Here is a 22,047-nt window from a genome sequence, read left to right as displayed (position 1 = left end):
ATGAAATAGTTGAATCCTGTGCTACCGCTTGTGTGATGTTAACATGGACTTGTGGATTTTGCAATTAAGTCTTCCTTTTTCAGTGCCTTATGTAGTGCTGTATCACAAAAGACTCTTTTTTCAGATTGAAAGGGGAATATTCTGTGGGATGATTGAAGATTAGGTAAAATATTCAGAAGAATGGCAACTTTTCGTGGCAACTTTTCCCGAGAGAAAAATTCAAATATGATGTCTACCTGAATCTGTACTGCATAAATAGGGATTCTGGATATAGGTTTATAGAGCACACAGGTATTGAGAGATGGTGATTAATAGAGAAGATCCGAGGGGTGAAACAATGCGAAAGAAATATCAAACAGAGAAATGACTTCTCCAGGTTCCTCAGTGAATAAATGGTAGAGTCCTGAGAAGGATCCAGGTCTCCAGATTCCCCTTCTAGGATTCTTGGTCCCATAGCAGATTTTCTGTGTTCAAAAGACCATCTGTGGCACCGTCTTTTTTTAGAAATTTACATTTATTTTTCTATGTTATTGAGAGTATTGAGGAATGGGAGAATCCTTTTTGAAGTAAAGACGTTTGTTTCAAAATGAGTTTCTGGAAGATACCTGGATGTGTTCTGTAGATGTGAGCTGTGGCCCGTGACCTCTGACTGAACTGTAAGGAAGCTCATCTTTTCTCTTGGAAGGAAGATGTAGATTATTTGAGGGACACGGAGTAGGAAGTTCGAGAATGAGTGGATCTTCTGAAAGTCAGATATATTTCATATATGTATACCAAAAAGGACTGTGGAGAGGGTCTCATTAATAATATAATAATAATAATAATAATAATAATAGTAAAGGCTGCTAGCTGAGTTTCCATAGTTAGTGTCATATTATCCCTGCATCCTGGGAGAAAAGGTTCTTGCTTTGCTCTTTGCAACAGTTGAGGAGTTAGGGAAAGAATCAGTAAAGAACCAGAAACCATGGAAATTTGGTCTCTGGCTCCCTCCCTTTTTAATAATATTAGTGGTGCAGGGTGGCTCGTCACAGTCTTCTGTCTTTCTATATTGAGCCAGTGTATTTTCTGTCTTCAAAGGGAAACTGAAACCATAGGAGAGGGGAAGAATAAATGTATTTTACACTCAGATTTCTTCTTAATCTAGGCTGCCAAAGCAAGATCTTGGTTTAGGAAAATGCATTGGAAGGGCCCTAGAGAGAGTCCTTCAGTAGATTTTTCTGTTTTCAGAATATGGCGGGAGGACAATCCAGAACCAACCTAAAGTATCATTGATGTTTGGGGCGCCTGGGTGGCGCAGTCGGTTAAGCGTCCGACTTCAGCCAGGTCACGATCTCGCGGTCCGTGAGTTCGAGCCCCGCGTCGGGCTCTGGGCTGATGGCTCAGAGCCTGGAGCCTGTTTCGGATTCTGTGTCTCCCTCTCTCTCTGCCCCTCCCCCGTTCATGCTCTGTCTCTCTCTGTCCCAAAAATAAATAAAACGTTGAAAAAAAAATTTTTAAATAAATAAAGTATCATTGATGTTTGATGCGCTTGTTACATTCCTGCTCCCAACACTTTTTTTTTTTTAACCCGTAAGCACAGCAGAATCATGCTTGCTAAAACTTTTAGAGGTCAGGTCACTTTCTGTGTAGAGCTCAGGAATGTCAATAGAGTGGATGATAAAAAGTGGAATTTTATAACATTGTCTCATCTCTAGAGCTTGATTAATTTCTCTGGAACTTGAAAGATTCTCTGCTCCTACTTCCACTCATTACTTATACTCACCAAATTTCTAGGCCTCTGGTGGGGGTTGATTGGATTCAGTCTTCTAGGATCTTTATTCAGTTGTGACATAGAAAATGATCTTGTGTATTGTGTTATGTTGTATTTCTAGAACTCTATGGCTTTGATGTGCTCATAGATTCTACTCTGAAGCCATGGTTGTTGGAAGTCAATCTCTCTCCTTCTTTGGCCTGGTAAGTAGTCTGTTCCATCAACTAGAAAAGGACAGACCTTCAATGAGTCACACTAAAATACTTTTTTTTTTTTTGGTCATTTCTCTTGGCACAAGATTTTTTTTTTTTTTTAACCCTAGTTATTAGATAGAAATGACTAGAATTTCTAAATTTGAGAGATTTGTGACACATGGTTAAAGTCCAGATGGCAACATGAATCCCTATCTTACTATAGTCGATTTGTGATCTATGTTTACTGTCTTCTTGAGCTTCCAACGGATGCTTCTTGTGAACCTTTTTATTTCCAGTTCTCCCTCTCTCGCCCTCTCTCTCTTGTTTTAAAACTTTGTAGGTGTTCTGCTAAGGCTAAAGAAATGCATGAGGTAGTATATTTCCTTTATTGCTACAGGTTTGCACAGACTCAAATCCGCATATACTATAAAGGTATAGAGCTGGGTCTAGGGTAGTGGGTATGATATTTGGTCCTTTTATCATCTGTGTTCTGGTATTCATCTAAGATTAGACTCAAAAAAACTTCGAACAATCTTACAATTTTTGTAACCTACCTATTGTTTAAAAGAAGGAAAGAAACCTATTTTTTAAAACCAGAGAAGATTGTGCTTGTATCTGCAGCAGTAGCCAGAGTTTCTGTCAGCTGTACGCTTCTCTAAACAGCTAGAGAACCCTAGAGATTTATGCTGGAGACCACCCAGTGGCTGCATTTTTAAGGATGAAAGATGTTGGCAAAATGCCAAGTAATCAAATAAAGACAGATTGACTACTTCATGGGGTGGGAATTTGGCTTAACCCCAATAGTAAGGTATAGAACTAGATGTTACAGACGATTCAGATGTTGGGCTCCTCTTATGTTAAATCACCTCTTTGCAGATTGCCCAGCAAGGTGCATCATACAATGTTAGAGATCCCCAGAATGATGCATTGGTCCAGCAGCCAAAGTAATCCGGTTCATGGAGGAACACCTCAACACCAAAGCCAGCGTGGCAGTCACTGCCACAGGGAGGCTTCCAGCTTTTAGTTCATATTGTTTCTGTTTCCATGTGGGTTCCTGCTGCATCATCTGGTGATATTTTGGTGTAACTTGTATTTTTCTGCCCTCGTTTGCAAGCCTACAAGCTTAAAAAGATTGATTTCGAACAGAAAATGAAGGCTTAAAAAAAGTGCAAAGATTACCCCAGTTTCTTCTCTTGCTTGTGAATGTGATTTGACTATTGCAGCAGTAAAAAATAATTTGAATGATGGGCATACTTATAAAAGAACATATTAAAAGGCTAAATCTCTAAAATCCACAGTGATAATGAAGCAGTATTCTTGACTTGTTCACAATTTGATTTGCACAAGACCTGCTGGGATAAAAAGATTGCGTGTCAGGGAACCAGCTTTGCTGCTGGACCTGCCTTACAGGGGATGAGGTTAGCAGTGGGCTTTTATTTCTAGTATTTTTGCCCAGACTTTTTTTTCTTTTTCCCTGGATTTGATGTGCTTTATTGTGTTGCTTCTTCTCATCGACATTTGGAAACTCTGCTGTATTGGGGCCCATGAGGAGGAGCTATTCTGTTCGTCTATAACATCGATTGCCCTTTCTTTCTCTGTTCTATCAGTGACGCACCTCTGGACCTAAAGATTAAAGCCAGTATGATTTCAGACATGTTCACTGTTGTAGGTGAGTAGTAGCGTCTTCTGAAGGCTCACATAAAAGTTAACCAGAGCGTCCATTTTTGTTAAGCCTCCTAGGTGTTAATGACTGGCAGTTCCTAAGCCATGCTGAATGTTTTGTACTGAAAAATTATATTTTCAGGCAAGCGCTTCTATGTTCCTGCTCCCCCTGGCTCCATCCTGTCCTGAGGCTGAACCACAACTAGGGCTGAGACCTAATTCCTGGGGAACAGGAATTATGGGCCAAGGAAGAGAATTAAGCAAAGGTCTGGAGAAAGTCTATTTTTCTCCGAGCCGAGGGGAGTGCAACTCACTGAAGAAGCTTTGTTACAAAGGAGACTGGCTATATTTCCATTAGACGGCCTCTGCTGGTGTCAGCATGCTCCCTTCTGTAGTACTTAGAACTAAAGGCAGCCCGGGAAAGAAATCCCTTTTTGAGTAGATAAGTCAAAACTTTGAAATGGAGATGGGCTGTCAGGTGGGTATATTGTGGGTTTGTTGTTTTTGAAGTGCTCTAAAAAGGCCTGACAAAATATATCTGAAATGAACTAGTTACTTGGTGTACCAGCAAATGCAGTAAACCTTAGCTACTCTAGACTCCTTGGATGGGAATCTGCTTCTTTTTAGGAAGTGAAAGGAGCTCACACCTAATTTCTTAAGCCTATCATAGATAATCTAAGAAGCCTACTTTGGAAAGGTGCCAATAGACCACCTTTGGCAGTTCCAGGAGTAGATCTTGTAATAGGACAGGAATCCTCACTTGCTTCTGGATTCTCCCAGTAAAAACAACATTATTTTCCAGTCACCCTCTAGGAAGCTACTCTAAAATAATTTGTTTTTATAAGCAACTGTGTGTTTTTAAATGGTGGTTTGCACTTTTACTCTGAAGCACATCAGCAATCCACATCTATTTTTTCAATCAGATTCAGCTCCCCAACAAGGAAGGTTGATTTATCTGCATATTTTCCATTCTTGTCCCGTCCAGTTTCGGTGGTTTGGAGTTCAAGTGGAGTGTGTGTATGAGAGAGCCATGCCTGTTCCTCCTGAGGATTTATGACAGTGCAACTGAGTTTGTATAGCTAAAGAAAAGGTGCAGTTAAACCTGCTAATTGCGTGGAAAATGGCGGGTTTTAATGTTTCCCATTCCCCATTCAGGATTTGTGTGCCAGGACCCTGCCCAGCGGGCATCAACCCGGCCAATTTATCCCACCTTTGAGTCTTCCAGGCGAAACCCTTTCCAGAAACCTCAGGTAAGCAAATTCAGCAGCAGGGAGCCCAGTCAAGGCCTATTGGAAAGTGGTAGCTGAAGCACTATGGGGATGAGGTCACTTAAGAGCAGGAAAATTTGGGAATCATTCCAGACAGGAGGCTGTTAGATTCAGCTGTGGCGAATAGCATATGCTTTTAAACCAACTTCTTCTCTGCTTTTTGTTCTTCTTTTCTTTCGCCTTCTTTTTTCAGTATCTCTCCTTTTTTCTTTTTCTTTTTAAGAATCCCCTGCTTTTTTCATCCAACTGATAGGCTCATAAACAAGGCGCAGAGAGGGAGCCTACAGATTCCTAGTCATTATTCTGCTACATTCTCTTTGATCTTCAGGCTAGCTTTGTAAAGAAGATGCTCGATTGAAATAATGTCTTCTCTACAAGTGATTCTCTTCAAAAGGAGCCTCAGTGATCGTGAGGTGTTAATTGAGGTTAAATGGGATAAATGCCTACCATCCGCTGTGCCTGTCTGTCTGAAAACATCACTTGATCGGGCATCGCTCCAGGCTTTGTGTCCTCTGCATTTGTGTTTCAGTTAAGCCAATCAGCTCATCGTTCTGTCTGTCATCGAACCCATCGCTGCCTGTCTAGACCTGGCTAGTTTCCACTTCTGTTCTTTGCCTTTAACATTTCTTCTTATCTAAAAGGTCTACCTTCCTCCTCTCTTCCCATCTGGATTGATTACCTTGCCTGCCAAGAAGCTTAGAGATTGTTTCTTCTTATTAAACCCATCCCACTCAGTCAAGACCTCTGTTTTTTATTTCAGTATTATTTACTTGTTGTCTATTGCATGGTGTGGCATTCATCAGTTTGTTGCTTTTAAATTGTCCGGTGCTCCTCTGCTAGATTGTAAGCTCTTTGAAGGCAGAAATAGCTGCTTCTTCCCCCTCCCTTCCCCTCTCCTTTTTCTCCCCCCGCCCCCCCCCCTTTATTTCTCCTCCACTTCTCCCTTTTCTTCTCCCTTCTCCTCCCACTCCTCTTTCTCCTTTTTTTCTTTCGCTTGCTGGTCTCATTTCAAGTAGTGCTGTTTGTGTTTGCCAAGCTCATCACTCCTACTAGACAGTCATACCTCTAACTTTTCATTAGAACAAGGTCTGCACGCTCAAATGCCGATAGGGGCTGCAGGCAGACAGCGTACATGAATAAGAGGGCCAGGTGTACAATACAGCTGAGAGGGGCATGACAGCAGTAGACCCGAGTGTGTGCCCCAGGTGAAAAGGGGGCAGCTGTCTTACTGATGTGCTCTAGCTGATCGTTGCCATGCATGAGTGTGGGCCGCGTGTTGTCAGACCTTCCTACTGTCAAGAGGAATCAGAAATCTTATTTTAAAATGTAGTCCAATTAAAGAAGAAACACTTTGCGGACCAAACATAGCATGTCTTTGAGTTGGATTCAGTCTGTGGGCTGCCTGCCTGTGACCATCTGCTCTAGGATTATCCCTTGTTAGTATCAGAGTTGCGATGTGGGACAGGGCGTACTGAATTTCAAGGGGTAGTGTCAACTTGCATTAGAAGGGAAACCAGGCAACAAGGTTTTAAAATTTTGTTTTTAATGCTTAGTTTTGAGAGAGAGACAGAGAGACAGAATGCGAGCAGGGAGGGGCAGACAGGGAGACACAGAATCCAAAGCAGGCCCCAGGCTCTGAGCTGTCAGCACAGAGCCCGACGTGGGGCTCGAACTCACGGACCGCAAGCTCATGACCTGAGCCGAAGTTGGACGCTCAACCAAGCGAGCCACCCAGGTGCTCCAGGCAACAAGGTTCTAAATCACAGATGTCATTTAGTTTTTATTAAGAAAAAGTAGAAGATTGTTTTCTTTGGTGTTTAATAAGAAAAAGTAGAAGATTAACCGAGGTGTCCTTTGCAGACCGTCTCCTGGCATATCAGTGGCAAGAGCCACAGAGTCTTGTGTAAAGGATTGCGAATGTTTCTGTGTGGCCTTGCAGAGTTTCTGCCGATTTTACTCTAGGCACAGTTGTATGTCAGTCTTGGATGAATTGACCCCTTTTCTTAGCTTGCCGCTCAGCCTCTATTGGCCACTCTTTGCAAATCGTAGAGAAATCTATTCGCCTAACTGGTAGGTCATGGCATGACTTCATCCCTAAGCAGCCTGCAGGACGCTTATTTAAAGGGGGAAGAAACCATAGGTGCATTATAGGTACTCTGGAACCAGTTTATCAGGTGGAGTAGTTAACTTCAGGACGCGACCGTAGGATTGTGCTCTCGGTGCTGCGGAGATGAGACTGTAGTGGATACACCGGAGGAGAAAGTGGTGGGAAATACAATAAATGCTGTAGTCTAACAAGCACGAAGTGTAGAGCTCTTGCCTTTGGTTCCTGCTTAGAGATTGTTTTTTCATTTGTGAGATCATAGATGTAGGAATTGGAAAACCTAGGTACGTTAGGAGAAGATGAGGCTTTATTCCGTTTTTCTGTCTTTTATAGCGTCCAGTGTCTGCACAGTTTCAGTCCTCAAACGCCAAACAGGTAAGTTCTGGATCATTTGGAGACTTCATTCAGATTCTTATTTCCAGTCCCCAACCGGAAAGCCTTTTAGCTTTGTGCTTTCACAGTACGTGTTTTGTGCACCTGCTTTTTGACCTTGAATAAGATAGAATTAAGTGCTAATGAACGTACAGAGGTCTTTCCAGATATAGGATACAAGAGTAGAGGCTGCAGGAATTTATGAATCCTCTTTTCCTGACAGTGATTGTGGTGTGATGGAGGCAGTCAGGTTTAAATGATGAACAGAATATTCCGGAAAGGAAATATTGTTCACAAACACTCTTTCTTTTCTTCAGATGTCTTAAGAAATGTACCGTTGTTGGTAGCTTAATATTAGAATCATTTTCACATTGGGTATTGGGCTGCATTTGATTGTACCTATTTCTTTTATGTGGTGATTTGCAGTTTTATTAATCCTAGAAACTCTGCCATAATTAGTGTCTGAGATGCTGCCTTTAAAAATACAGACAAAATATTGTGTCTCCAACTCCTAATGAATAATAGTATGTGCTCTCTTACTGTCCTTGTTAGCGGTATTTGAGATTAGCTGTCATTTTCTTCTGTGAAGATCTTTTTTTTCTTTTACACATCTTTTTGAAGTGATTGGGTAGCAGTGGGGGTGGCCGCTCCTGCTATTTGATGTTTTGAAATGAGCGCTGTCGATGTTTCCTACGTAAGCGTGCCACTTGGAACTAGTAGTCCTTCAGCAAAGAGCTCCAGTGTATTTATTTTGGCTTTTGTCCTCTCTGATGCAGTTTCTGGACAGCTTGGGAGCTTAATCTGTAACTTGCATAAGCTACTGCTTTTGACAAAGCGCTTTCTTTCCATGGTTTATATGAATCCAAGAAGTGACAAAAAGACTTAATGGTTGTCTTGTCTAGTGTTTGGTAACTGGTTAATGTGGTTCCATAGTATGAGTTTTGTGTTCAGTTGGTAGGATTTAAAACTCGGTAGTGTTTAGTGTCTTGTGTTTAGCAGCCACCTGAGTGTGTTAGCCGCTCTCCATGGCAAACAAATAGAAAAACAACAACAACAAAAAGTCTCCAAAGCTGTTGACTTCAAAGAGTTTACATTCCAATACCTTTTAGGGATATCTAATCAACTTAAGGAGAACTTGAAAAATGCTTAATTCATAATCTGCATTTGACTCCAAAGAAGTGTCTTTGGTATGTTTATTCTAACCTTAATTTCCCTTCACCATTTTAATTCTCTTCTGTCTGGCTCGGTTGCTTGAACCCTTGTAGGTTGCAATAGCCTGTGTCTGAGCAAGCGAGCGAGTGAGGCCTCTTCCCTCAGGATTGTGTGTTTGAACACTGCTCGCCTGACACAAAGCCTCTCTAGCTTTACTCAGCCTATCTGATACATGTTGAAATCTTGGACTCTTCTCGTTCTTTGCAGTGTTCTATTTTGTCACTGTCTTTCTGTTAATGAAGCCTTCTCAGCTCCACAGTAGTTCTGACAGAGCCAAGGGAAAAACGAACACAAGTTCCCTGCTCTGGCCACGTACACTTTGTCAAGTTTTCTTTTTCTGTTGCTGTCAGATTGCGAAGTCGCCGTTCTTTGCCTGTTGTCTGACTATTCCTTTTTAATCCATTGTCTCTTTCTACATTTCTTCCTTCCCTTGAATGCCTGTGGTTCGAATTTTCCATTCACCAGAAACTACATTTCACTGTTCCAAGGCAGATGGCATGGTTTTGTGGAAAAGACATGGACTTTAGAGTCGGATAGACTCCGGTTCATACCAACTAGCTGTTAGACCTTGGGCAAGTTCCCTTACATCTCTGAGGCTTACTGCCCACGTCTGTCAAATGAGGATCATAATACATACATGGAGGTATGGCGTGAAAGAAATGATAAAACATTGGGAAAATATTTGGGATAGTTCTGGACACATGCTTTACCTTGGACACATAGACCCCTTCACACTTTTGAGTCTATTGATTTTCCTTTCACCCATTTGATAGGTAGTATCTGGTGTTACTTTGATACTCTTTCTGTAGCCATTCTTTTCACATTTGCTGTAATCCACAAATGCAAATTACTTTATATTTATTTGTTTATCCATCCTCGCAGACATCAGTGAAGATTCTAAGGAATGCTTAGTCAATACGGATTCTGAAAATCACTTCCTAATTTGATTCACTACTGTTTATCCTACATCACATCTTTTAACTCTTTGCAGTTTTCGTTGGTGTATTTTATTCATTATACCATGACACTAAGTCTAGATTACAAGTATAACTTCAAATAAAAATTTTATGAAATTTGTACAAATGATTTTGTAAAACCCAAAGACATTTAAATATACTTGCTATATTCCCCCGTTTTTGTAATTTTGTCCAAAAAATAAACATTTTAAAGCATACTTTAAAATAAATAAAGCAGTTTCCGTACTTCTCTTCATGAGCCCATTAAACTCTAAATGTTTATGGATTTTTTTTCTTTTAATGTTTGTTCCATTATTTTACTAGGGATTCAAGTTAGACTTACCAGGTGGTAATCACCAGGAGCACACTTCTTACATTTTTGAAGATTGGTACCTCATTTGTTTTTTTCTAATCCTCTGGTACCTCCTCAGTTCTTCATGATTTTTCAAACATAATTGTAAGTGGTTTTGGTAAGTTTTTTGTTTTTTGTTTTTTAAACCAGTTCCCTTAATAACAAGATGCATGTCTCTTAGACCTGCTGACTTATATTTATTCCAGATTTCCAGATGTTGCATATCTCTTTTTGACTGTAACACAAGTCTACTTACTTTCTGTTTTTTTCCCCTCCGCTCATTTCAAAGTATACTTCTGGTTATGAATTACACTTAAACTTTCTCTATTAACCATTTTTTGTTTATTTCCCTCCCAGATTTATTCATATGTGGTCCTTTTTGTTCCTTTTACTTCATTTGGTAGCATTAATTCGTTTTGCTTTTTAAACTTGAGTTTACCTTTCCTAAGTGGCAAGACGTGTCACATGTAAATCAAGCTATTTCTAGTTCATTTGTTTCTAACACAGAATTGCAAAGTTTGTAAAACTGCTTTGGGACATTTTTATTCTTTGTATGTGTTCTCTGACAGACAGGTTTTATTTTTGCTCCTCAATTATGGTATCTTTTATGATACCTGGCCCTTTTCATGTTCTGTGTTTTGTTCAGCCCTTCTCATTGCTGGTACTTGCCTGCTTACTTTAGGTCGGGAATCCTTTTTATGATTCAACATCTGTTTTTTTACTACTTAGAGTGGAGACAGGTGGTTCCTTGTCTCCATGATTTCACATTCTCTGTTCTTCCCTCCCGATAAAGGTTAGACATGTAAAGTTTCTTCTTTGGGTATATTTCTGATTCATAAGTTGTACTAATGATAATTTTACATCTTTGATGCATGTTGCATGGCAGAATTCTTACCTAGGCAGTGGTTTGGCAGTTTACCATCTGAATACCCAGTAGTTATAATCCTGTGTCATCTAGACAGAGGCATTGGTTCTCTCTAAATTCAGAAGAGCTTTATTTCCTTCATGTGTTCAGCCAATCCCCTGGAACATGTGGATTTATTCTACCACCCAGAGAAGGTAGCTGCGCTGATATGTACAAGGTCAGAACCACAGAAGGGCTTGCATTTGGAGGGTTTTGCTCTTGTTTTTGGCAAGTCAGTCTGATTCCTTTTTTTTTCTTTTCTTCTTTTTTTTTTTTTTTTGCTTTGCTCTTAATCTCCAGGTATGTCTTCTTGGCATTCAGAAGCATTTCTGTCTTTCTTTTCTCTTTGTTACCTTTTCTTCTTCTTTTTCTCTGCCTTTTCTTTCACCTGTGTCTATAGTTCAGGTCACCTTTCTTAATCGTTTGTTTCATTAACAAATACTGGTAGAATTCAGCCAGTGGTCTGGGATTTTAATGCTCTGTTGTACCTATGTAAGCACATGTCTCTGTAGACCAGTACAACAGATATTACGCTGATAAAGAAAATTCTCTTTAATCTCAAATTTATTGAAAAGCTGAGATGGGAAAAATACTTCTGACTTTCTAGTCTCATATTTTCCGGCATCTTCCCCGAAGACACAGGAGACCTGGGGGATTTTAGAGAGGTATTTGAGATACTTAAACTTCAGTAGCTACAACTTTTCATATTTCTTTCCCTCTCAGGCTTGTTAATAGTTTAGTTTGAAATAAATAGGTGAAGAGATTAAAGGAGTATCTAGCCACATTGTTGTCCTCTTGGAGTAGCGTTGGCCTCTTTATTTGTAGCCTGGTGATATTTGTGGCGATAAAAGAGTAATAGCCATCAGCTTATGGGAGTTCACAGCTAGAGCGTGCATCTGACAAACACCATTAAGCCCCTTCCGTTTTCAACCCTCCAAAGACCCTAGCCAGGAGCATCTCCTGAATTCCTCCACACCTCCCTCAGACAACCCACATACATGCACAAATAGACCGAGTTGGAACTGTGGATTCTGGGGAGCAAAGGAGTGTTTCTGAATGTGTATGGGAGACAACTCTTTGAAAGTGACCGGGAGAGAAGATTGAGAATTTTGGAGCACCAATGCACTGTTTCCCAGAGCAGGTTTAGATTCGTAGAGGAAGGTTGCAACATCATTATAATCTCAGCCTCTGGAAGCAGTAATATTATTCCATTTTGGAATATTTCCTAATTTCCTAAATTTCCTGATTTCCTAAAAAAGAAAAAAAAAAGATCAAAAATAAAAATTAAAAATTTACAAAGACAATAATAAAAAAAAACAAATGAGCAATAAAAACAAAACAAGGACAAAAAGCAAAAAAATTTTTAAAAATTGAGGGTGCTGATTAGATGTTATTCAGTAGTGATTTGATCCATGTTTTTATAAAACCATGCATTTCTTTTCTTTTTAATGTTTATTTGTTGGAGCACCTGGGTAGCTCAGTCAGTTGAGTGTCTGACTTCGGCTCAGGTCGTGGTCTAGCAGTTTGTGAGTCCAAGTCCCATATCGGGCTCGCTGCTGTCAGTGCAGAGCCCCCTTTGGATCCTCTGTCCCCCTCTCTGCCCCTCACCCACTTGCTTGCGCATGTGCATGTGCTCTCTCTCTCTCTGTCTCTCAATATTTATTTATTTTGGTAGAGAGAGAGAGAAGACACATGCACACGTGTGTGCGTGGAAGGGGCAAAGAGAGAGAGAGAGAGAGAGAGAGAGGGAGAGAGAGAATCCCAAGCAGGCTCCATGCTGTCAGAACAAAGCCTGATGTGGGGCTTAGTCTCATGAATGGTGAGATCATGACCTGAGCCAAAATCAAGAGTCAGGCGCTTAACCAACCGAGCCGCCTAAGTGCCCCTACAACCACGCATTTCTTAAAACTATTCTGACAGCTAATAACTATTTCTTAAAATATTTTTATTATTAATCTTCAGTACATATTTCAATTTATCATTTTAAAATAAATTTTTCTATTCTAAAATGCTTAATCTTTTTTTTTTTTTTGGCTATATCATTTTTTTAAATGTTTATTTATGCTCGAGAGAAAGCGAGCATGAGCACATGAACTGGGGAGGGGCAAAGAGAAGGGGATAGAGGGTCCAAAGAAGGCTCCACGCTGGCAGCGGAGAGTCTGATGTGGGGCTTGAAGTCATGAACCTCGAGATCATGCCCTGAGCTGATGTCGGATGTTTAACCGACTGAGCCACCCAGGTGCCCCTTGTTATGTCATGTAAATGAGTGCTTACTCCGTACTCTTACAATAATTTTAGAGAACTTAGGGTACTCTTAAATAGTCTGAGTGATAAGGCAACTTGACCTTGGATAAGGCACTTGACTGCCAGTGGCTTTCTGATCAGAGCCACATCATCACATGTGAAAAAGTATTTTTAGTGAACGATAAGTATTTTTAGCCAATGATAAAATGAGAAGAGTCCTTAAAGCATCCAGTTAATATTTTGGCTTTATATGCTAAGTAAGCATTAAACTTTTAAAATTTTTGAAAAGATTAACTTACTTATATGTTTACTTTCCTCAGTCTTTAAACTTTCCTGTTGACTCCCCTCTCATGCCAAGATACACTGTTTAATTTATTCCCAGAGATTGCAAGGGAATTAAAATTTTCCCCAAAATCCTCTGCAAAATTTAGTTCTAACCATGATTAATCTATGTGTCAGGACATTTATTTCTTTGTTCAACAAATACTTATTGATCTCCTACTCCATGCCTGTACTATTCTGGGTTCTGAAGATATCACTGGAATAGCTGTTTAGGCAAAAGACCCTGCCTTCACATATTGTTTATATCTGCTGATTTCATGGTTATTCTTCATAAAGTTATGTCATTGTGGAGTTACCTATTAGAAAATCTATCTTTTATAACTCCCATGCTAGCTTTGAAGATTAGTATGTATTGGTCTCCCTTGTGTCAAAGGTAAAAGCATTCATCATATATATATTATATATATACTATTCATATATATATACTATTCATAATAGTACAGGTGCATACTATTAGTCCGCTTGGGTGGCCATAACCAAGTACCATGGACTTGGTGATTTCAACTACAGAAATTTATTTCTCACACTTCTGGAGGCTGAGAAGTCCAAGACCAAAGAGCCAGCAAAGCAGGTTTCACTCTGAGGCCTCCACTCTTAGCTTGTAGATGAATGCCGTGTCACTCTGTGCTCACGTGACCTCTTTTTAACATGCTTGGGCAGACAGAGTACGAGCTGTCTGATGCCTTTTCTTTTAAGGGCATTAATCTCATCGGGCCAGGGTTTCATCCTCCTGACCTCATGTAATCCAAATTACCTCCCAGAAGCCCTGTTTTTAAATACCATCACATCAGGGGTTAGGTCTTCATCAAATGAATTTGTAGGAGGACCCAAACCTTTAGTCTGTAGCAGTGAGTATTGTTGAGAAGGTCAAAAGTTAGTTACCAAAAGCCTTTCCATAGGTAGTCTACCTAAAGAGAAAACTAAGCCCTTCGCAATAGGACTGCTTCTTTCTGGTCAGAGTCACTTCTAGGAATCTAGAATGATAATTTGTGTCCACGTTTCTTGAATTATTTCTTAATCTTCGAACTTGGCAGATGTACTTCTCTTATTTTATCAGTCACTTTTTCGGTTTCAATAATAGTGTGTTGACATGCTTCATACCATCCAACTTGCTTTGTTACCTTGATATTTTTCTGCTCGCCTAACATCGAAATGACTTAGAACTTCCATTCTCAGATGACCTTTGTGATCATCCTTCAGAAGGCTGTGAGGAGCATGGCGCATTTGGCTTCCTCCTTGAAGTGCCCGAGGCAATCATCCTTGATCAAGGTCTCTTGAAGTCCAGCAGTCGCAGTGTGTCTTTTGGTCATAGTTCTTTTCTGTGTCACTGGTGACTGTCATCTCAGTATTTCCTCCCCCCACCCCCCACCCCAGTTCTAAAACATCCCATGGACCAACTTTCACCTGTGACATAATAAATTGTTCCTTGGTTTTCTGTCTTACATCTCACTTCTCCTAACTCTCCTTGTCCACTGCTGAAAAGAATAGTGTTATTTACCAAAATTAATGCACATTCAATCCTCCATGGTTATTTTCAGATGTTTTCCCATATCTTTAAAAATATTGGATGAACTTTAAGACCAAGAGTAGGAGTAAGTACTGGATTAGAAGATCACGTGGACATAGCTCCTGTTTTTCTGCTTGTTTCCCTCTCAACACATAGCATTTTCCTTCTATTCTGTTTTCTCTTCTTGCCTTTGAGTCTACTGGCTTTCATTTATTTCCCAGGCTTTCAGGCTAAGAGAGTAATTACAGAAAATGGGCTTTGGAGTTGAGCTTATCCATATTAGGAAAGACCATGATGCTGAGGGACTGAATAGAGGGAAATGACAAAAGGTGAGGAAAACATTTTGTTTCTGTTTGTCCTTCTCCATAGCGTTCCCGTCCCCTCTCTGCCAGTGATGCGGAAATGAAAAACCTTGTGGGCTCAGCCCGAGAGAAGGTTCCGGGGAAGTTAGGTGGTTCTGTGCTCGGTCTGTCAATGGAGGAGGTAAAGATAACTCTATTTCAGGCCTTTGTGGGTTAACACAGGGTTCAATAAACATTAGTAAGCGATTCATATATTTATGACCAACTCATGTCTTACATTGGAAGGAGAAAGATTCAAGATGGGAGGAACTTATTCTCAGGAAACTTGTTCTCAGAAAATTCCATCTTATATGGAGTTAATTTCTCCCTGCATGCTTCTTTCATATTTGTGGGTCATAACCCTCTTTCTCTGCTCTGTAATCTTTTGGATTACGGTTTCTAAAATCAGTACTCATTTTATTTTCTCTTTATGTAGATCAAAGTTTTACGGAGAGTGAAGGAAGAAAATGATCGGAGAGGTGGATTTATTCGCATATTCCCTACATCAGAGACATGGGAAATATATGGGTGAGGTGACTACCTTTTTTTTTTTTTTTTTTTTAAATCTGTGCCTCAGGTCCACAGCATTGGATTAATTGTCACACAGTGTTGTCATTGCTTTCCATGTGGGTCTTTCTTATTTTGCATATTTATTTATAGTAGTATGACTATTATCCAACCTAAGCATTAACATTAATGTAATCCACCTGTGCATTATTCTTCCTTTTGAAAAAAAAAAATCCCCCACCTCCTTCCTAATAGCCCCCTAACCCAGGGTCACATACTTGTAAAAAAATTTTATAGTCATCATTACCTTGGTTTGAAAAAAAACTGTTTTATCATCTCTTTTGTGCCTAAACAATATATTATTTTTAATCATCATTTAGATCTAGTTAACATACATCAAAATGGATTTATTTTAAGTGTATGGTTTGATGATAAGTTTTGACAAATATTAACACCAATTTAACCACCGCCATCACCACAATCAAGATGTAGAATGTTTCTGTAGCCTTCAGAAGTCCCTTCATTCCCCTTTACAGTTATTTGCCCTCATTATCCTGAGCCACAGATGTCTACCGATCTGCTTTATGTCATTATCATTTTTCTAGAATCTTCTATAAGTAGAATGATACAATATATATACTCCTGTGTCTGGAGTCTTTGTTTGGCATAACGTTTTTGAGAATTATCCATGTTGTGTGAAGTAGTAGTTCGTTCCTTATTGTTACGTACTAATTTATTGTATGAATATACCACAATGTATTTATCCATTCACCTGTTGTAGAACGTTGGCGTTGTGTCCAGTTTGGAACTGTTATGAAGAAAGCTGTTATGAACACTTATGTAGTATGTGAATACGTGATTTCATTTCTCTTAGGTTAATACCGAGGAGTAGAATAGGTGAGTCATATGATAGGGCGTAAGGTATAGTACCATTTTACCTTTTACCAGCAGTGTATGAGAGTTCTGGTTGCTGTTAATCTTTGTCCACACTTGGTATTGTCAGGGTTTTTAATTTTAGGTATTATAGTGGGTGTGTAGTATATCTCTGTGGTTTTAATTTGCTTTTCTCTGATGAATAGTGATCCTGAGAATTCATGTGCTATTGGCTATTTGTGTGTCTTTTTTTTCTGTTTTAAATTTAGGATTTTGCTGTTGTTGTTGTTACTGTGCTATAAAGGACCGTTGATACAAATCCTTTCTCGAGATATTTATATTGTGAATATGTTCTCCAAGTGTGTGAGTAGCTTTTTCATTTCTTTAACAGTGGCTTTAAAGAACAGAAATTTTGGGGCACCTGGGTGGCTCGGTTGGTTAAGCGTCCGACTTCAGCTCAGGTCACGATCTTGCGGTCTGCGAGTTCGAGCCCCGCGTCAGGCTCTGGGCTGATGGCTCAGAGCCTGGAGCCTGCTTCCGATTCTGTGTCTCCCTCTCTCTCTGCCCCTCCCCCGTTCATGCTGTGTCTTTCTCTGTCTCAAAAATAAATAAACGTTAAAAAAAAAAATTAAAAAAAAAAAAACAAATTTTAAATTTCAGTGAAGTCCCATTGACAACATTTTTAGAAGATTTATAAATTTTGTGTTTCCTGTTTAAGAAATCTTTGCCAACCCCAATTTCACAAAGCTTATTCTCTTATGCTTTCTTCTAGAAGGTTTACAATTTTAGCTTTTATATTTAGGTCTATGATATGTATTGATTTAATTTTTGTGTATGATGTGAGGTAAGGGTTGGGGTTCATTTCTTTTCATATGATGTACATTTGTTCCAGCACCATTTGTTGAAATTGCCCCACTGAATTCCATTGGCATCTTTTTTGAAAATTAATTCAAATATATGTGGGGGTCTGTTTCTGGACTTTATTCAGTTACACTGATTAATGTGTTTGTCTCGATTACTGTAGCTTTATACTAAGTCTTAAAATTTGATAGTGTGTCTTCCAACTTTGTTCTTTTTTAAGTATTTTGTCTATTTTGTGTCGTCTGTATTTCTCAAGACATTTTAAAATTTCTTTGTCAGTTTCTACACAGAAGCCTGCTGGCTTTTGATTTGGCATTGCATTGAGCATATAAATTTTGAGAGTAAATATTTTAACAATATTGAATTTTCTAATCCATGAATGTGATATATCTCTCCATTTATTTAGTTGTTCTCCTCCTCCTCCCCCTCCCTCTCCCCTCCCTCCCCCTCCCTCCTCCCCTCCCTCCCCCTCCCTCCTCCCCTCCCTCCTCCCCTCCCTCCCCCTCCCTCCTCCCCTCCCTCCCCCTCCCTCCTCCCCTCCCTCCCCCTCCCTCCTCCTCCCTCCTCCCCATCCCCCTCCCTCCCTCTTCCTTCTCCCCTCCCCCTCTCCCACCCTCCTCCTCCTCTCCTCCCCCTCTCCCACCCTCCTCCTTCTCCCCTCCCCCTCTCCCACCCTCCTCCTTTTCCCTTTCCCCTCTCCCCCCTCCTCCTTCTCCCCTTCCCCTCTCCCTCCTTCTTCCTCCCTCCCTCCCCCTCTTCCTCCCTTCCTTCCTCCTCCTTTTCTTCTTGGTTTTTTTTTTTTTTTAATGTATATTTATTTTTGAGAGAGACAGAGCACAAATGGGAGAGTGGCAAGGAGAAAGGGAGACACTGAATCTGAAGCAGACTCCAGGGTCTGAGCTGTCAGCACAGAGCCTGACAAGGGGCTCAAACTCACGAACTGTGAGATCACAACCTGAGCCAAAGTCAGACACTTAACTGACTGAGCCACCCAGGAGCCCCTCTTCTTGTTTTTATTTTAATTCCAGTCAACATACAACATTATATTGGTTTCAGGTGTACAATATAGTGAGTCAACCATTCCATACATCACCTGGTTCCATATATCACCTGGTGATGATCACAAGTACATATTTAGGTTTTCTTTTATTTCTCTTAGCAGTATTTTCTAGTTTTCAATGTAAAGGTCTTGCACATATTTTTTAAAATTTATGACTTGGTGTTTCATGTTTTTGAATGGTATCGTAAATGTTATTTTTTAAACAACTTTATTGAGTTATAAATATATTTAAAGTGTACAGTTTGGCAAGTTTTAATATATGTATATATCTGTGAAACCTACACATAGGCAACCTAATGAACAAATACATAACCTCTAGCTAGAAGTTTCCTTGTGCCTCTTTGTAGTTCTTCTCTCTTGCTCCTCCCTTTCCTTCCCTGCCCATCCCTGTCCCCAGGGAGCTATGATCTGCTTTCTGTTACTAAAGATTAATCTGCATTCCCTGGAATTTCATATAATAGAATTCTACAGGTTGTTTTCTTATTTGTTGGGTCTTTTTTTTCTATTTGGCAGAATTATTTTATATTCATACACGTTGTATCATCTATCATTGGTTTAATTCCTTTCTACTGTTGAGTAATATTATAGGCATATGCCAGAATTTGTTTATCCTTTCATCTGTTGGACATTTTGGTTTCCAGGTTTTGGTTATTACAAATATACGCATGCTTTCATTTCTTTTGGGTAAATTCTACTTATGAAATGACTGGATCATGTTGTAAGAAACTGCCATACAGTTTTCTAAAGTGGTTGCACCATTTTACAATCCCATAATAAGTGTATGAGAGTTCCAGTTCCTCCACGTTGTCACCAACAATTGGTACGTCAGTTTAATTTATCTCCTTAGGAGGTGGGTAGTACTATCTCATTATGGTTTTATTTTCACTTCCTTAATGATTGCCCATTTTTAAATGAGGTTATTTTCTCATAGTTGAGCTGTGAGAGTTCTTTATGCATTCTGGATATAAGTCCTTTTTTCCTAGCACTTTAAAAATGGTTGTTCCATTGGGCACAAGGGTGGTTTAGTTGGTTAACTGCCTGACTTTGTCTTAGGTCATGATCTCGTGGTTCGTGAGGTTGAGCCCCACATTGGGCTCTCTGTTGTTAGCCCAGAGCCCACTTTGGATCCTCTGTCTCCCTCTCTTTGCCCCTCCCCTGCTTGGTTGCCCTCTCTCTCACAAAAATAAATAAACATTAAAAACATATTTTTTTAAAATGTTGCTCCATTATCTTTGGCTTGCATTTTTCTGATAAGAGGCATACAGTAATTATTATTTTTGTTTTTCTGTGCATAACGTGTCTTTTTTTCCCTCAGCCTGCGTTTAAGATTATTTCTTTCTGGCTGATTTTTAGCAGTTTGATTATGATATATGCCTTGTGTCATTTTCTTCATGTTTCTTCTACTTGGGATTTGTTGAACTTCTTGGTCCGTGGGCTTATAGTTTTCATCATAAATGGAAAGCTTTTGGCCATTAAAAAAATTTTTTTTTTTTTCTATTTCCTTCCTCTCCTTTCTCCTTTTGGAACTCTGGCTACATGTTAAAATTGGCTGATATTATACTACAAGTCTGGCTCTGTTCATTTTTTTAGACTTTTTCTTTATTTTGGATGGTTTTCTATTTCTCTTTCTAAATTCATTCATCTTTTTGTCTGTGGTGTCACATCTTCTGTTCATTCCATCCAGTGAAATGTTCATTTCAGATACTTTATTTTTCATCTTTAGAAATTTTTGTTTTTTTCCATTATTTTCATGATTTTTTTAGATCCTTGTGCATATATTATAATATGTATAGTAGCTATTTTTAAATTGTTATCCTGTTATCTCTATCATTTCTGAGTTTATTTCTACTGACTGATTTTCCTCTTATGGGTTACATTTTTCCTTTTTCTTCACATGCACAGTGATTTTTAAAAATTGGATGCTGGACATTATAAATGTGTAGTTGAGTAGGTTGGTTTTATTGCCTTCTTTGAATGCTGTTGAAAGTTGTTTTTGGTTTTTTTTGGCGGGGGGGGTTGTCAAACAGTTAAGTTACTTGTAGACTAGCTTAATCTTTTTCAGGCTCATTTAAAAACTTTTTTTTTTTTTAAGTTTCAGTTAATTAACATATAGTTTTTTAAGTTTTTAAGTTTCAGTTAATTAACATATTTCAGTTTTAATTAACATATAGTGTTATGTTAGTTTCAGATGTTTGATGTAGTGATTCAACATTACTTAGATCATTTAAAAATGTTTTATCATTTAAAAATTTGTTTAGGATCGCTTTTGTTTAGGTCTAGGAAAGTTTTACTATTAAAGACTCTTTGGAGTTACCTGTTAAATGAGCCCATATTCAATGAGATTTATCCATTCTGGGAACCAATCAATTTATAGCCCTGGGTGAATTCTGCAAAGTATTCAGCTTATGCTTTCTTTTTAATGTTCTTTACCCTGCCCCTTCCTCTTTGCCCAGCCCTGTGGACTTTCACCCTATGTCTGAGCAGATTTGTATTTACCCAAAGACTCAAAAATCCCTTGTGATGATTATTCTCTGATTACAATAAGGTTGAGAATCTTTGTATTTATTTATAGGTAACACATTTCTTTTTCTTTGGTGAGTGGCTTTTGATCTAGTTGGGATATTAGTGGTTCTAAGTATAGAGCTAGAACTTAGAGGAATAAAAGAAGGTACCCATTTTGTGTTTGTTTTGTTTTGTCTTGAAAACCCAGCTGTTCATAGAGAAATCTTCCTTTCATCTTACAAAATATCCTATCGATGTAATTATACCTTACAGAGACCTAGGAATGCAACAGAAAGATATTGTTTGTGTTTTCTTTTGTTATGTTTTTGAAGAATTTAAATGTTTGCAGTTCCTAGAAAACATACCTTTTAACTAATGAAAGTGAAAATCTACACTCTTGAGTATTTTAAGAAGTAGGACCTTAATTTAAGTGCCTTTAGGAAAATTTGAAGGAATCAATTACAGGTAATGTTGGGTCTCTTATGGAGTCCAGTAATGATACCTTTCTTTACTGGTTTGGTTCTGAACCAATGGAGAAATAAGACAAAGACTAAGGAGAGAGGAGGCCAAAATAGCTCCTATTTTACTGATAAAGTCTAGGTTGGGAGACTTGATTATATCTATCTGCAGGCAGGCACACTTTTTGTTGAATTTCCAGTTTGGACAGATGTACATGCCCATTTCTGGGCAAAGTTAGACTGGGCTGTGTGTGGGGAGCACCTGACCCCATCAGACCAGCAGAAGATACATACCTCCTAACGGGAGATTGTCCCCCAAGAGAAAAAAGGGAGCTGCTCGATGAAGCATTTCTGTTTGTTCTTTCTAAATTACCAATCTGGTAAGTCACTCTACCTCTCCTGGGGCCTCTGAGAAAAGAAGCAGAGCAAGGCCAAGAATAGTAAACTAATTGCGCTGCCTTCATTTAGAGTGGGGAAGATGTCACAAATATGCCTTTATATATATACCTATATATATGTGCCTATATATATATATTTATTGGGTATCAGCGAAGTGCCTAGCACTGTGTTTGGTGGTT

General features: G+C 39.1%; 1 protein-coding gene across 1 annotated transcript in view; it reads left to right on the top strand.

The window, feature by feature from the left end:
• Positions 1–22,047, top strand: part of TTLL5 (tubulin tyrosine ligase like 5) — a 240,415-nt gene that overhangs the window by 67,489 nt on the left and 150,879 nt on the right. Inside the window, exons 13-18 of the mRNA XM_047080320.1 lie at positions 1,872–1,953; positions 3,552–3,613; positions 4,762–4,856; positions 7,312–7,353; positions 15,237–15,350; positions 15,645–15,736. Coding sequence (XP_046936276.1) covers positions 1,872–1,953; positions 3,552–3,613; positions 4,762–4,856; positions 7,312–7,353; positions 15,237–15,350; positions 15,645–15,736 — 487 coding nt within the window. The remainder of the gene's footprint in view (positions 1–1,871; positions 1,954–3,551; positions 3,614–4,761; positions 4,857–7,311; positions 7,354–15,236; positions 15,351–15,644; positions 15,737–22,047) is intronic.

The sequence above is a fragment of the Lynx rufus genome, unplaced genomic scaffold (assembly GCF_022079265.1).
Source record: "Lynx rufus isolate CCGP_SWC_20201006 ecotype Redwood Valley unplaced genomic scaffold, mLynRuf1.p SCAF_17, whole genome shotgun sequence".
NCBI lineage: Eukaryota > Metazoa > Chordata > Mammalia > Carnivora > Felidae > Lynx > Lynx rufus.
The sequence above is the reverse complement of the archived record's forward strand: the minus strand, read 5'-3'. Positions and strand labels throughout refer to the sequence as shown.